The 17,265-nt window shown below is 40.4% G+C and overlaps 1 protein-coding gene across 3 annotated transcripts in view; it reads right to left on the bottom strand.

The window, feature by feature from the left end:
- Nucleotides 1-17,265, bottom strand: part of STRN (striatin) — a 74,912-nt gene that overhangs the window by 24,283 nt on the left and 33,364 nt on the right. For 2 of the 3 annotated variants that reach the window (XM_019549735.1, XM_019549736.1), the window contains exons 7-10: nt 13,054-13,164; nt 10,669-10,755; nt 9,949-10,092; nt 5,237-5,373 (exon numbers count right to left, since the gene is read on the bottom strand). In XM_019549735.1, coding sequence (XP_019405280.1) covers nt 5,237-5,373; nt 9,949-10,092; nt 10,669-10,755; nt 13,054-13,164 — 479 coding nt within the window. The remainder of the gene's footprint in view (nt 1-5,236; nt 5,374-9,948; nt 10,093-10,668; nt 10,756-13,053; nt 13,165-17,265) is intronic. The other variant, XM_019549737.1, reaches the window with a different exon arrangement.

Here is a 17,265-nt window from a genome sequence, read left to right as displayed (position 1 = left end):
AACAAAAGAAAAGATACTGAAACTATAAAAGCACATGAAAGAACTGGGTGCCTCCGCTCTAAGGAAAAAAAAAAAAAAAAAGGGTGAGAACAGAGTAGTAGTTTCACCTAAGAGCTAGCAACTGCCACCTCAAACGAAATATGATTGCATTATCAGTTCACTCCACTTGGCCCATATTAGGCACCTCTATACCTGCACTTTAATGCGCATTAGCCTATTTTAACATGCACTGGACTGTCACAAAAAAAATCTGTGCTCTTTAGCTAACGTGCATTAAAATAGGCTAGCATGCCCTTTTCTAGTACAGTACCTCACAATGGAGAACATTTTTTTAATTAGAGCGGCTCTCGGAATGCAAGTGCCCAGAGCATTGCATGTCCAACGAGCTTTAGATAAAAGTGCTCTTGCCGCCATTTTGAAGCGTAGGGACACTGATACACAAGACACAGAGGCTGGCTGGAGTGTGGTAATTATCATGCTCCAGCAGACTCAATTCATAGAGTCTGCTCTGGTGCACTGTAGTGACAGCACATCAGATCAGTCTCCGAGCTTGCATACAGGAGCCCGGAAGTACTAAAGAGTTCCCTGCTAAGCCAAGCTGGTCTTCTGCCACACTTGCTATTCTTCTTGTGCATCAGGATGGTTTGTTCCTGAACTCTCAGTAAGTCTTCTTTAAAGTACAGCCAGCTCTCCTGGACTCCTCTCCCTCTCAGACTGGCTTCCCAGAGGATCCTGCCCATGAGTTCCCCAAGTGAGTCAGGCTGCTTTTCTGAAGTCCAGGGTCCTTGCTCTGATGCTCTCCATCCTTCCTTCCCTCAGGATCCTGAACTCTATCATCTTGTGGTCATCACTGCCCAAGTTGCTGTCCACTTCTACATTCCCCACCAATTCTTCCCTGTTTGTGTGCAGTAGGTCAAGAAGAGCATAACGCTGGTTGGCTGCTCCTGCATCAGGAAGGTGTCCCCAACACTCTCTGAAAACTTCCTGGATTGCCTGTGCACTGTTGTATTGCCCTCCCAGCAGATGTCCAGGTAATTGAAGTCCCTCATGAGAACCAGGACCTGTGACTAGGACACTTCCGCTAGCTGTTTGAAGAAACCTCATCCACCACATCCTCCTCGTCTGGTGGTCTATAGCAGACCCCTACCATGACATCACCCTTGTTGCTCTCCCCCAACCCTAACCCAGAGATGCTCAGCAGGCCCATCTCCAGCTTCATACGGGAGCTCCAGCAATCATACGGCTCTTTTACATAAAGTGCAACTCCTTCTCCTCTTCTCTGCCTATCCTTCCTGAACAGTTTGTACCCATCCATGACAGTGCTCCAGTCATGTCAGTTCCCACCAAGTCTCTGTCATTCCAATCACATCACAGCTCTGCGATTGTTCAAGGACTTCTGGTTTTTCCTGATTGTTTCCCAGGATCCATGCAGGCACCTGAGGTGATTAGTTCGTTGCCCTGATTTCTCAGGAAGTATGAGCGCGCCTCCCTGCTGTTTCCCCCTCTTGCTTGCTCTTCCTCCAAGTCTCCCACTTCCCCCAGGGCTTTGGTCTCCACCCCCTGACAAACCTAGTTTAAAGCCCTTCTCACTAGCTTAGCAAGCCTGTTTGTGAAGATGCTCTTCTCTCTCTTCATCCAGTGGATCCCACCTCTTCCCAGCAATCCTTCTTGGAAAAACATTGCATGGTTGAAGCAGCCAAATTCCTGCTGGCAACACTACCTGTGCAGCCAGGTGTTGATCTGAGGATCCACCTGGTCCTTCCCAGGTCCTTTCCCTTGACCGGAAGAATCAACAAGAACACAACCTGAGCCCCAGACCCCTTCACTTTTGCACCCAGAGACCTGTAGACACTTTTGATATGCTCAGGGTCTCCCCTGGCGGTATCATTAGTGCCCACATGGATAAGCAGCACGGGGTAGTAGTTAGACAGCCAAATGAGTCCCAGTAATCCCTCCGTGACATCTCAGATTCAGCCTCTGAGCAAGCAGCAGACCTCCCAAGACGACAGGTCATGTTGGCAGATGGCTCCCTCTGATTCCTGCAAAAGGAAGTCTCCAACTACCACCATCCATCGTTTCTTCTTGGTGGCAGTCATCTTGATCCTTCCCACCTTGGTGAGGCCTGGCTCATCTTCCTCCACCAATGGAACATGCTTCTCCCTCTCTACTACTAACACTGCATATCTGTTCTCCAGACAAACTACTGAAGGTGGAGGTGAAGATGCTTCCACCCTCTTGGGCACCCATATCTTCTCTCTTCTCAAGTGCTGCGTCTGGCATTTCTTCTTCCAGTCCTGGAGGTCATGGAAGTACGGGAATAGGGAAAGAGCCTGATCTCCAGCTGATTTACTCTCCCTTTCCTCCATAACTAAGCAGAACCCCTAGCTGATGCTGAAGACAGGTCTCCATGGGTAGATCTTTTCAAAATTATAGAGTCTGTGCTAAACAGCTAAAGAGGCTGTAAAAGAGAGAGACCAGGAGCAGCTAGCAGACAGCAAAAATTTTCCAGGAAAGATTAGGTTGATTAGTGGAACATTAAGTTCATTCAAAAGGAGAGCCTATTGTTAACATCTGTAGAGTCAAGAATAATAATAGAGGCATTAAATCAATTGATTCCCTCGGCTACCTGAACAGTAATATCACTGCTGCTGCAATGAAAAGCAGGAATCAAACCTTTGGGTTTCCAAACCTGGGCAGAAAATCACCTTCCCCACTTAATACATGTACCCCAATTTCAAGGGATTGATTTTGGGGAAAAAGATGTATTGTATGTGAGAACATAAAGTATGTAGTGCAGGCCTTCACAGCAGATCATATTTATTTTTTCCTCATTTAGTATTGCACGTGGCATTTCTAATGGCCTCTTTGGCCAATCTACCTCAATCTCCAATGAGGCACCTGGACATCCCAGAACCTCTAAAGTAAGAACAGTTACTTTAGTTCTAGTAAAATACGCCAGTTCCCTTTCCCACCCCCCACCTTTAAATTACCTGAATGGATTTTTGGATTTCACAAGGGGATATAGAATACTGGGACTGAAGGACTCAGTCAGTGTTTCCAAAATCAGTATTTGACCTAGACGTGCCATCCAGTCAGGATGTTTAAATGAATCTACCATCACATTGCCACTTTGCAAATCCCACCAATGATTGCCACTGCTCAAGTGAAATAGTCATCTGCTACCTTAAATCTGATTTAATTCCTAGGTCTAAAGTTAAAAGACTGACCCACTCAGACAATCTGTAACAGTGATTCCCAAACAGCGGTCTGTGGGTCATGACGCTTACTCACTTTGAGTTTTCAATTAGAAGTTTGATCAGGATACATGGCAATCTACAAGGAATTTTGAGCCTGACAGCGGTTCATTGTTTGAAAAAGTTTGGGACTCAATGGTCTATTAAAAATTCAGGAAAAATCCTGCTGTTATAAGCACCTGATTCATATCCAGGTTCAGAAGCAATGCTACAAAGTGTGAATAAACAAGTAACTCAGCTGGGAGACAGGCTAGTCTACAGTTAAGAAAAGGTTCATACATCTTGTTGACTAAGCCTCCAATGAGTTTGAAAGGCAAACTTTATGGAGAAAATGTGAACAAGGATGAATGTTAAAGGGGCCAGCAATAAGAGGGTTATCCTCAAAAACAAAAACCCAAAGAACTGATACAAAAGTGCAAGATCACCAAATAAGTAGTTCCAGAAAGATGGTTAAAAGTAAACAGCTAAAACACAACTTTCCCAAAAAATAGAGATTTTAAAGAAATGTGAAAAAACTGCCCCATGACTGCAGATCAGCCATTTAAGGTGACATCTGTGCTGCCCCTGCATGCTCCAAATGGAACTGAGGTAGTCAGGATGCTCTGTAGGTGTCCTCCCTGCCACTAGCTCTTGCAGTCTCTTCCTTTGATGTGCTTAAGTACAGCAGAGTGGGGATTATTAATGCATGGAAGTCCATTCTTCCCTTGTATCATTCAAGCTCTATTAATTTTGGCTGGTGCTGGGTTATATGTGCAAAATGACAACATTACCATTAAAGGTTTTGGCTTTCTATTTCTAAGGTCTACCACAGGGGTCAGCAACATTTTTAACTGGAGTCCCAAAAACACCCCAACAGACCCACACCTTGACTTGGCATGCCAGGAGCAGACCACAGAGGAGTTAAGATGCACCTGATCCTCGCTGCTGACAGACGCTCCACACATGCCTCCCGGTGGATGGTGGGGGAAGGGCTGGGGATGCACTGCCCCATCCCCTTCCCTGCCCTGCATCCCAAGGCAAGTGTGCAGTTGCCACCAGCACAGTGTTTGTCGCAGTGTTCCAGAGCCCAGTGCAGCTGTTTTTAGGCTTTCTGCTGCCTATTACAGCAGCCCAGAGCCTGGGGCTGGCTTTGGCAGACTGCTGGGAGGTTGCATCGGACCCTGGATCCCCAGTCAGGCTCCATATTAGTGACAACTGCATGTGTGCCTTGTGGTGCAGGGCAGGGAGGGGGTTTGCCCCTCCCTCTCCATTCATCTGGGGATGCATGTGTAGCCACTGTCATGATGTCCGGCCATGGGCTCCAGGCAGCTGCAACAGGCAGCCAGGAGACTGCAAACAGATGCACTAGGCTCCGGAGCACTGGCACCAGCAGAAGCACAAGTGCCTTCAGGAGGATTGTGGGGGAGGGGCCGGTGTTGTATTGCCCCAGCCCTCTTCCCCGCCATCTGCCCAGAGGTGTGCATGCAGCTGTATGCAGCCTCCTGACTACAGCCAGCCTGGGTTTTGGGCAGCAGGGCTTGCAGCCTTCCCACCACCTGCTGTAAGCAGCTCAAGCTCCACGGCCAGTGCCAGCTGCCTGGAGACCAGGCCAGCTGTGGCATGTGGAGAAAATGGCCTTGCGTGCCATGCAAGCCGCAGGTTGTGGACCCCTGGTCTACCTCAAGACTTGCACACTGCAAGGGAGGGGAAGTTGTAGAGGCAGTTACTAAATGCAAAAGGAACAAAACGCTTAGGAGGTCAAGCTGCCAAAAACCTTTTCAAGGATAAAAGAGGACAGGAACCTTTATTAAAAAGGATTATGTTACATTTTGCAAAGCCAATTTTATCCCCCTAATGTTTATATTTCCTTTGTTTTAATGTTTTTCCTGCAGTCTGCATATATGCAAATTCCATTGACTTCAGCGAGAGTGTCATACATGTACATGTAGAGTTGTTAGAACCCAAGATCAAATACTGTGAAGTACAGTTTACAAGATACTCACATCATACGTTAGTGAATCTGCCTCATTGGCAACCGTAAGACCTGCCAGTTCTCCAAGACCCAGCTCACTCTCAAGTGCTTCGTCTGCTCCCATAATGAATGATTTCCCTGAAGTAGGAGGGAACGTTAAAGCTTCCACTACAAGAAAAAGAAAAGAAAAGAAAAAACAAATGAAACTCATGGGTTTTTGCAGACAACTTAACAGTTTTTGTAAAAAAATATAAAATTACATTCTGCTCTGTAAAATAATACCTCGACTAATAACCAAGGACAAAGGCAATATAGGTGCAGAAAAACACAAACGAATTCTAACAGTAATCACAATCCTAAATCTACTAGTAAGCAGATTTTTTTTTTTTTTTAAACGCCTCACTTTTAAACCTATACCCCTGAAGTCTATGTTCCTCAAGACTTTTAAAAGCAAGTCATGACAGCAAAAGAGAAGACTACCATGTACATATTTCAGGAATTTAAAATGCTTGAAGTAGCAGGGGGCCAATATTTCTGGCAGGCATGCCATAAATTAAGCTTATGTCCTCTTATGGGACATTCCATTCCCCGTCCTCTGTCCCATGTACTGCTCTGCTTTTTGCTCCCTGCCCTGTACTCCCTTGCCTGATTTGCTGCTTTGTTTTCTGCTCCTTGCCCTATCTGCAACTTTGTTGCCTGCCCCCTCCCTGATCTGCTATATGCCACATAAACAGGTTGCCTGTGCCACTTGTGAATACCTCTAGCCTCAAGCAGGGGTACTCAACTTTTTGGACTGGCGGGTTGGATGGGCAGTGCCTGGTCCCTCTGCAGCACCCAGGGCAGGCATGGTGCCGCCCTATCTGACTATGCAGAAGGGGGCAGCCTGACCCTGTTTCAGCCATGTGGGAGTAGGGGGCTTGGCCCCACCCCAACCTGGCCCCAGGAAGGGGGAGGAGGCATGACTCTGCTCCGATCCAGCCCTGCAAGAGTGGGGGTATGGTCTGACCCTGTAAGAGGAAGGGGGCATGGCCCAGCCCTGTGGGTGGACAAGGGTGTGAGCTGGCCCTGAACCAACTCCCATGGTGAAAAGGGGGTGAAGGCCAGCCCCAACAAGGGAAAGAGGTGTGGCTCAGCCCCAATCTGGGCATACAGAGACAGTGGGGAAGGGTGAAAGTACTGTCACTGCTCCACCACTGCCAGATTTCATGACCCATGGGGAGCCCTATGGGCTAAATTCCAAAGCTGTGTGGGCGGCATTTGGTTTGCAGACCAGAGGTTGAGGATCCCTGGCCTAAAGTAATATAGAAGAACACAGCTCTTTCCTCTGCTTCTCTACACCCCTCACAAAAATGAGCGAGCAGAAAGAGAGGAACATGAACATGTTCGTGAAGCAATAGTTCTGGAGAATTTCAAGTACTGACAAAAAATCTTGACTTTCCCCTCCTTATGCTGCTTTCACAGCTATCCAAGCACATGTCCACACTGCTGTCACTAGTTTGTGTTGACATACCCAGGCTAGCTCCGATTTAGCAAGCTCTTATATTAAGAGCAGTGTAGCTGTAGCTGCATGATGCTCAGCATAGGCTGCAGTCTGTAAGAATCTGGGTGAATGCTTGTGCAGTTAGCTATGGGAGCATTGAGCTTCATGTGGGCTACACTAGGAACAAAATTAGAGATAGCTCAGTTGTGTTCACATGAGCTACAAGTCACTGCACTAGACATACCCTCAGAGACTATGGCGGAAAAAGCTAAGTATTTCAACCCCTCTTCCACAGAAAGCATCTGACTCAGTGAAAGAAAACTGGGTTAAAAAAATGCAAACTGAGATGTTTGGACATCATAGTCACGGGATGTAGACAGACTTGACAGTTGTACTTAACAATTAAGACTTACAGGCAACGTTTACATGAAAGACTGACTGCACAGTAGCCCGTGACTACTGTACAATAGCCCTGAGTTGCAGAAAGCATGACACAACAACTGGGCAGCAGTCACAAGCTACTGCGCAGTCAGCATCACAAAAAAGTTGTTCCTCAGTGCTACTGCGTAATAATGACTGCACAGTCAGCAGCTCATGTAGACACAGCCACAGATAACAGTTATACTGCTTATTAAATTATACTAGCATAAACTATTCTGACACTGTTCTTTGCCGTCTGCTCCTGTACATTTGCATTCTCCCTCTTGAGATGTGTTGAGAATTCTCCAAATTAGAGAAGTGGAAGAAGTGCACCAACAAAATATGAACATTCAACATACCAGTCCACCTCAATAACCTGCAGCATTTTTGTAGAAATAGTGGAGTTTAACTGGTTTGTGGTGGAATTTTTTGTGCTGTTGTCTAAGGGATCCTTTGAATTTGATAGTTCCTCACTTTCTACCACAATTTTATGAGACCACAGGCTCCAAAGCTGTGTTCCATGTTATTATAAGCATACACACTAATGTCAAATTCATCCTCATGTGTGTACTGCATTCCCAAATTTCAATCGATTGCAACACTTGTTTTGCTATGACATGAATACTCTCTCAGGTAGAAAAGTTTTAAGGAAACTAGAACTCTTAGGACTGTCTGACCTTATAATGTTTTTAGCTCAGATGGATAGGAATTTTTTCCCATGGTTCTCTAATACACTATTCCTAGATGGATTTGTTAAACCCTACTATCCAATGCCATCAACAAGCTAATTCCTCTCCCATTTCATTGTCCTCTTAGTGTCTGGACATGCAACATATTCAAAGTTCCACATTAAAAGTGCAGAACATCTTAATGGCTGGCTTCCCATTTTAATCGCATGATAAATTGGATGAATATGCAGCAAGTTAACATGATTCATGCAATAAATGTAACACTTGCCAGTGGCATAGACTTGCCCATTATCATATGGCTACTGCATCTAATTCTTCTATACAACTCCTCTCCAGTCCTTCCACAATGTGACAAACTGTCTGCCTTAAGTGCCTTCATGCACTTCTATAAATCTGCAACTGTTTCTTTCTGGACTTCTCTAACAACATAAAAGCTGTTTGTCCTATTCTTCAAGGCTCTACACAACTGAATCCTATCCAAATTTCTGTCTTTGAAATCAAAAACATCACTTTTCTCCTTTACTTTACTAATGTTGATACCATCTTATTCTTCCATTCGCATTTATGGCTTATTCAGTATCACTTCATGCACCTGCAAGTTGATTTTCAGGAGTGATAACATCTCCTATCTGCCTTTAGTTTTGATGTTCTTCATTACCAGTTGCCAGAAAAAGTTGCTGCAATTCTCTAGGGGACAAGTATAACCTAGTACAGTGATTCCCAACCAGGTTACTGCAGCACCCCAGCACGCTGAGAGACCCTTTTAAAGGTGACACGGTGCCCTGCAAGAGTAGCATTGTTGGTGTAAAACACCTACACATGATTCATGAGATAAAAATCAAGAGATTTCAAGTAGAAATCCCATAGTGTTAAAAATACTGTGACCTGCTTTGATCTTTTTGAATTATTTGCAACAGGAGGATTGATCTATTATTTTTCCAGTCCAAAACCATTTTCAAAAATGGTTGAAAGCTAAGAGGTGCCTAGAGTTTAGGTGTTAGAATCAAGGAACCATTTTCTCAGAGCTGCCTTGACTAACAAGGAGCATCTCGAGCTTAAAAGAGTTAAGAACCACTAGCCTACTGTCTTCACTGAAAATCTGGCACATTTTTCCTGAACTACCTGTCAGCATATCAGATAGCACACACTCTAGGTTCATGTGTTGTGTGCTGATTTAAAACAGATACAAATACATTTTGTATATCATATCACAAGTATCAAAGGAGGGCTGGGGACCTTAGGTTATTATTAAATGAATATTAAACTGTTTCCTTTTTGTATTTCAGTTTGTCTAATGAGAAATAAACTAGGCTTTTTTGGTTTTCTCTTTTTACAAAACAAACTGATTCTCTCTGTTACAAAAAACATAAAAATTGAATGCCATCTTCTCTCAAGGGTGGTAAAAGCCAAAATAAAAGTTTGATGACAGAAAATGTTCAATACAAATTCCCCCAATATTTCAAGGGGTTGCTAAGTTACAACAACAATGTTTAGGGGTAGCTTTTGGGGTGTTTTTTTTGGGGGGGTGTTTTGTTTTGTTTTGTTTTTAAGGCAAGTGGTTCAGTGCCACAAAGACAACACCTACTATCACAGATTCCAGGATGGAAAGCTACATGTCACCGAGAATCTCAGATACAGTCCCTAAAAACTTACGAAAAAGGGCAATCTTGCTAAGTAAAATTACTGCCTGTCCTCCCTGTAATTCTGGACTCTGTCACTGCAAGTATTTGCATGGGAGATAAGCCTTTTGTTTAACTGCAAAGTATCTTTCACTAGGTTTTCATTGCATTAAAATATATATTTTAAAAGTAATGGATATATACCATGCATGGGGATAGGATGACTTCGTAGTTAAGGCCTGGGGCTCGGTGTCAGACTAGAGGTAGAGTCAGATGTCTCTCCTTAATGTGCCAAACTTAGGGCTCATATACTGCAAAACCCACATATGTCAAATGAGCCTTTTCATCAGCTTTAAATGGTTTTAGGTCAAGTCTCTAAATCTCTCAATTTTCCCCATGAGGGCAGATAATATTTACCTTACTCATGGACATTGCAAGGCTAAGTTAGTATTTGTAAAGCAGTCTGATACTCATAGATGAAAAGTAACATTCAAGTGCAAACTGTAGCTATGCACATACGGATTTATATACTTGCCTTCATCTGTCCTGTTTATCTCATGCTCAATAAGTCTTGAGCTACTGGGTCTAGAAGATGGCGCAACAGATGGCTGTAATGAAGGGAGATCATCAACATCTCTCAAGTTTGCAAGCATGTCTTGCAGCTTTGACCTGTTGGGCCCTAACCAAGAAAAACAAAAAAGTGAAACAGTTTATGTAAACAAAACTGGCAGCCATGCTACTTATCACATCAAATATATTACATCAAGACAAGCAACAATGGATCCTATCTTTGATTATGATATTACCACACACGTCACTAATGAGCAGCTATTTCCAGTAGTAACTAACCTTCCAGCATGAAATGAACTTGAAAAGAAAATGATGAAGCAACTGAGGTATTTGTATGCATAATTTTCCCCCACACTTATGAATTTACATTATTACGTGCATCAAGTTAAATACCACCTCCAAATAAACTCATAGCAACAAAATGATTTTTAAAAAAATGCTTTATTGCATTCCTAAAATAACTGCAAATACTGTGACTATCAGTTTAAAGTTTGCGTAACATGATTTGTGCATCATTCTTAATACATTGGTGAATATTTTAAAATTACTTTGTGCAGTAGTGTACAACTGTGGTCTTACATAGTCTAAATGATTATGGTACTTATATTAAACACAAATCAAATTGGATTCATTGGCTTACTTCCTGAAGCTACATGTGGTGAAGACCCATGCCCTTTACACTTACCTGTGCTTTGCTCCATCATTTTCCCACATCCCTGTTTTGACTGTTTTATATAGGATTGAGGCTGAAACATATCTTCGGTAGTTTTTCCTGTTGTAAGTTTAATTAAGAATGGGAAAATCTCTTACCCATAGTCCAATATGTTTTTTTTCCCTAGACCAGTAAATAATACAGCTATTTTTAAGCAGGTTAACATAGAAGTGTATTCTAATATATGTATGATTTTATTATATTACTTCACAGAAAATTTTACTGCAGCCTTGCAAAATCGTAAGTTTTCTAAACCAGCTGCAAATCCACTTTGCCCACCCTTACCATAACAATGATAAAAATACTAGATGGTATTTTACTTGCTGGTCTCAGAGCATTACTTGCTACAGGCAAACAGTAAGAAAGATTTTGCAAGACTGTTTTACTACAGCATTTGATTTATAGTAAATGCACAACATTTTACTGAATAACAGTTCAGTCTCTAGATACTCATCTATGTTGAGAGGAAAATTACATAAACAAATTTCACATCTCAACAATAAGATATTTAGTCCTTTAGGGTTTTACCCTGTGCCCCACCACGTCCCCAAGATGCTTTTGCTCACCACTTTTTCACTAAAATCATGAACAGATGGTAACAGGTTGCAACTCTTCCCAATTTCTAAGTTCATGCCCTTTCAACAATGGCTTCTCCATGGAAAGATGCTTAATTTCTGTACTGCGTCACCCAAGTTCAGCCCTCCATCGAAAAAACATGACATTGAGCCGTACTTATAATCCTTTTGAAGTAGCATAAGTTACCAAAATGCCATCTTTCATCAGGCACTTTGCTCATTAAACATGCAAAAAAAAAGTTGATGCGTCTGTGCCTAAATTAATGATCAGTTAATACAATTTGATAAATTAAAATAAATGCACTCAACTGCTTGAGAGAAAGGTACTCATTTTGATTTCTTAAATTTTTTTTTAGAAAGTTAAATATTTATCCTATATTTATACTAGGTATCATATACATGAATTTTAATTTCACAGATAAAGTCACTGAACTAATTTTCTGTGAACTCATGTGGTATATTATAACTCTATTTTAAAAGTAAAAAATAGTTTGTTGAGCAAAACTTTGTGATGCTTAGTTTCTTACCAGGCTTGCATTTTCTTTAGATAAGTCAAAAGTACTTAACTAGTCCAAACTGAAGGACATGCAGTTCTATCAAAAGTCATTCATATTTTAAATAGATTCTTATTCTGGTAAGTACTGATTTGGTTAGTTTATCCTGTACTACAATCTCAGAACTAGCAATGACCGGGTAGTTACTAACCACAATTAGCATTTATTAATTGCAAAACAACAAAATGAGGCAACTAGAATAATGTGATGGAGAGGAGCTGCTGTTTGCATGACTCTGCAAACATGTATTAGAATTGACAGTTCCTTTACACTAATAAGCATCTTCCCACAAAGGGAGGAGTAATGAAACAGTCTTCAAATTGCTCATTGAATAAGGTACAACTTTTTTTATATTTCAGTTTTCCCCAAATTATTCCCCCAGAATTCTCAACACAGCTGTAGGTTGGAAATAGTGGCAATTTACAATTTTAAACATTTAACTTGATTCTGAAAAGCTTTGATGCTTATGTTGTTTTAGAAAACAGGATTTACAAAATGGATTTGCATTTCAAGAGAGGTGACAGAAGTATGACACACAGGGCTAGAAACTGTATTTCAAATGCTGATCAGCTATTTGATCTTAATCAAATACGACACTTAATTGTTAAGTCTACAGATAAAATGATAATTGGTCAATATGCCCTGTGACAAATAGGCTGTCAATAAGATTTATTTTCCATTTCGAGCCCTGCATAACAAGATACAGCAGCATGACTTTCATGTTGTGATTACTAAGTAAAACAGGGGTAGAAATTAACTTCCTCCTTTTCTTCCTACCACAGCTGTCTTCCTCCACTCCCAAAACCAGCTAACAAGATACTAGAAATGTTGTATTGGGTTTTGAAAAAATTATTTACCAGACTCCGAAACTGGTGACCCAACCAAACTAAATAAAGCTTCTATGTTTTCCTAATTAAGACATACAGTGACAGTAGAGTATCCATTTAAATGTTAGATGTGCACAATCCAAGCCCAGCACAAGTCCTTTCGAATTTAGTCAACACTAGACTGGAAAAATTATATCCCAGGCAACATCTTTCTACTTTCTCAGGCAACTGGATTGACTATCGTTAATTTCAACCCCTGAAAATTGATGAACAACAGGAAAGCAGTCAGGAGCAGCAAAGTAAAAGAGTAAGTAGTTTCAGGAAAACATTGAAAGAAAGATAGAATTAGGGGTGTGAAAGATGTGGGATTTATGATTTTAAGGTGCAATGTTTTCCACTTACTCTTCACCCCTTTTTTCCCCTTGCGCTCCTTTTTGTATTGTTCCTTGAGTTTGGTTATTACTCCCTGGTCCACATTCCAGGCTTCAGGCATGAGGCACTGGTCTTCCTTTTCTAAACAAAGTGAAACAAATGAAACATCCTTTTTCAATAATGTCACTAAGTATTTTTCACTGAAGGAGGTAGCAGCTGTTGTCAATTTTTTAAGCCTTCCTTTCAAGATGCACAGAAATAGCACTGATTGTGAATGCTATAAAATTGTTATTCACACTGCAATTTTTTTGTCCAGAATTTTTTAAGATGACAATAATTTTGAGATTCAATTTCACATGCCTAATCGCTCTACCAAAGAAAGCGGCACTCTGAACTTAAGCAACACCTGCTTGGAGATTTATTTATTTTCAGTTACATGCATGGAATATCTATTCTGCTTTTATATATTTTTTACCAGAGAAAAATACTGTATCCATAAGTAGCAATTATATTTCTTAACTAAACCAACACTCAAAGGCTGGGTGCTGTGTCTGGATTTCATATTGATAATCCTAGTCATATGCTATCATTTATATTAAAAAGTAAGTTCATGTTACTTTGTTCAACCACTTAAAATTACATTTCACCAAGCATTCAAAAAAAAGTCTTAACGTAAAAAAAATATGACAATTAACAAATGACAGGCAAACTTTGAGTTATCAGTCTCAGAAAAATAAAGGAAACTACAGTGAAGGCAGCAGCATGCATATACATCCAAGCTACTTCTGTATACACTAGCTCCAGAATTTGAGTAGGAGACTGATGTTAGTATGACACTGCACTTGCAAGCAAATAAACTTCTGAGAATAGGGCTTAGGTATTTCTGCATGCTGTTGCCTTGTGCTTTTAGACTCCAATATGATACACCAGCATGAACAAAGTTAGTTGGAGGCATCTTGAAAATGACCCTGCATTGTGCCACACAGACAGACCCAGAATGTCCAGTGATCTGAACATGAGACTCAGTTAGGAAGGCTGACTCTTATACAAAGCTCTCTTAAATTGTGTTGACACATGAACTAAGCCACAGATACTCAGATACCCCTGTTGCAAGACAGGGGAAAATACTACTTACCAATATGTGTTACATGCTTTGAAAATCATAATGAAAGGTTGTATGTAACATATTAAGCATATTTCTTCCAGCACGCTGAAAGAATGGACCACAACTGCTGACTGTTACATACAGCTGAAAGCCATGTGCAGTACAGTTCCTCCATTTACATATTTATTTTAAATTAGTTTTATTTTATGACCATTCCAGCTGTTTACTTGTTGATAAAAAAAAAAAAGCGCTATTATTTGAAGACCAGACCTTCTTCATTACAATTTCTTCCATAATATTTAAAATTTGTTCCGTACCCCTAACACCCAATTTTTGAAAACAGGCAAAATGATCCCATGCCTTTAAAAAAAATACATATTTTGCTAATGGTTCATACCAGATCACTTGGCTATGAGTGGTCTGTCATTTAAGCAGTAGTTCCCAATCTGTGGTACAGGTATCACTGGGGTACACAGACAACCTTTCGGTGGTATGCACTAACAGATTTATCATAACTTTATATGACAAAAATTTGCTGGTGGTACTTAAAGGCTGAACTGAAACATTTGCTGGTAGCACTTGAAGTTGTATCATTTTAAATTGGTGGTACGCAACCTGTCAAGAGTTTGGGAATCATTGATTTAAAGGGTATATCTCGCATAATCTACACACTGAGAATGCATATTTAGAGAATTTCTTTACACAAAAGATAACTTCTGTTGTTTCAAAAAATCTGACATTTAAATCTAAAAAAGAAAACCAATTTACTTTGCACATGAGTAAACTACACCTTTTTATTAAAAAAATTCAAAGCAAGAACTTATTCTCTTAATGGATCTTTTGTGCTGGAATGTCCACAAGGTTGTCATATCCTTTTGATCTGTCCACAGATAATAGATTTTATACATAAACTGTTCCCCATACATGCTTCAGGGGAAAGGAATGCATATCAGCTCTCTGTAGAGTATGTCTCTTCTCCGTTGTCAGCAAATCTGCATATTTTTCTGGGGGCAGAAGGCAAGAAATATCCCCAGAATTGTAATAACTAGCAGAGATAGAAGGAGAGGGTAGTTTGCACAAAAGGGCTAGGGCTAAGACAGATGTTATTTTGGCATTAGGGCATACAAAACGTTTGTGAGAATATAGGGATAGTAATACTCAGAAGGAAATGAGGTGGTAAGTGGATAGGAAAGAGACACAGTCTATATGTGCAATAAATTTCAGAGCTGTTTTACCCAGTCAAATACTCCCGTGTGCAGTCTACATGTGCACCTGAGATGGCAGCAATTTGAGCCTGAGCAGAGCAGCCTTTGGCTGGCAGATGGCAGTATCAGAGGAGCTAGCTGGGGCATGAAAGTGCAAAACCTGCAGAGCTGTGTGACTAGGTGGCAGGCAGCCCTCACACTTTAGCACCCTCAAACCCCAGCCAACCCGTCACAATCTATATGCGTGTGTCAGTGCAGTTACTTACTCTGCCGTAAGATAAGTACTACCCCGGCAATTCTATCTTACAGCGGAGTTAATTAATTACTAATAACAGTGCATGTGCAGACAGTGATGCTTTACTGTGGAGCTAATTACTCTGCAGTACAGCACAAGTGTTGATGCACCCAGAGAAAAGCTAAAAGTGAACAACACAAGAAGATAAATGGAGGTATTCTGAAAAAAGGCTTTAACACAAAGAATAAGGGTGGTGACATGACGGAGCAAATGTCAAAACAGGGTCACTAAGTGAGAAGTGAAACAGAAAAGGCTGATCTGTCTGAGTAGGCAACAAAATTAATTAGAAGAATGTCAAAAATTAACTTAGTTTCTCTCTTTCAATAAGCAAGCCTTGGGTGGGTACAAAACTGGTCAGGGAGCAGAGATTAATATCAAAGAGAATGGCAATGAAGATGCCGCAGCTGTTAATAAATAATGCAATTAAATACTTAATCAAAATCACAATTGGGAGAAGTGCCAAGGTTTGATCACCATTTGAAAAAAAATAACTGAGTTGAGGAGACAACATAAAGGGAGAGATTTTAAATAGAAACAAGGACATTATACACAAAAAGAACATGAGAAAACAAAAGAAAAAAGGATACAGCAGCTTTACTATTTAAATTAGATGAATAAATTAAGCCCAATCTACTTGATGTTACTGGACAGGCTAGAATTAAGGGTTATATAGTTATCTTTTACTTAATACAAGCAATAAAAACGACAGTTGAAAGAATGCAGAGTAGACAGAATAAATATCTGTTTTGAATGCTTAAAGTAGATATTGTTAACATGTACAATGCAATGAGCCAAGGTGAGTTCGCATTTCTGTGTTTGGTGGAAATGGACTAGTATTTTGAAGTTAGAGAGAGAAGTTTTAGCTGACTGTACTTTTCTTCTCCAGATTAGAAATGAAGTCTTTGCTCTCCTCAGGCAAAAATGCTTAAACATGTAGGACATAGTTGGCAAAATTGTCAGTAAATTATTTTAGGCATGAATTCTCTATAGCACACCTCTGGTACTATGCACTTGAGTATCTCTTGCATGTACTGTGTGTCATATTCAATCAAATCTTACAAATCATCTTAAACTAGTATGTAAAACGTTATATAATTTGCATACTGTTCACTGGCTACTTTTAAGAGTCTTCAAAAAGTGACCAGTTACGGCAATCAATCGTAGCTGTTAACAGATTATTATTATTAAAACTACTTAAAATTGGTTATAAAAATGTATATCAAAGCTAGAAGTCCATTTTTAAACAACATTTATATCTATATCCTTCTGCTTCCAATATACTAAGTATTTAGATATTAAATTTAAATTTCGAGTTTCATTTAAATCAAATTTACATACATGAACAACTAAAGGATTAAAAATGGCAGATCCAGGAAAAAGTTTATGTAGATAGGCCATTATAACTAATTACGGGCTGTGATATAAATAAGCTGAAAAAATCTTCTGCGAATTAAATTTCAAAAGGATTGAAAACCTATGGCTATAAAATATGCCTTAGTTTTATTGCTGCACAAAAATTGATTACTATTCAATTACTATATTACAAGATACCCATGACAAACATTTTTCATTTTCTTTTGTTTTTTAGCAGACTTTTAAAAATATGTATTGGGCTGTTCCCAATGGAAGACAAAAAA

Source organism: Crocodylus porosus, unplaced genomic scaffold, assembly GCF_001723895.1.
Source record: "Crocodylus porosus isolate Cpor-Errol unplaced genomic scaffold, CroPor_comp1, whole genome shotgun sequence".
Classification (NCBI taxonomy): Eukaryota; Metazoa; Chordata; order Crocodylia; family Crocodylidae; genus Crocodylus; species Crocodylus porosus.
The sequence above is the reverse complement of the archived record's forward strand: the minus strand, read 5'-3'. Positions and strand labels throughout refer to the sequence as shown.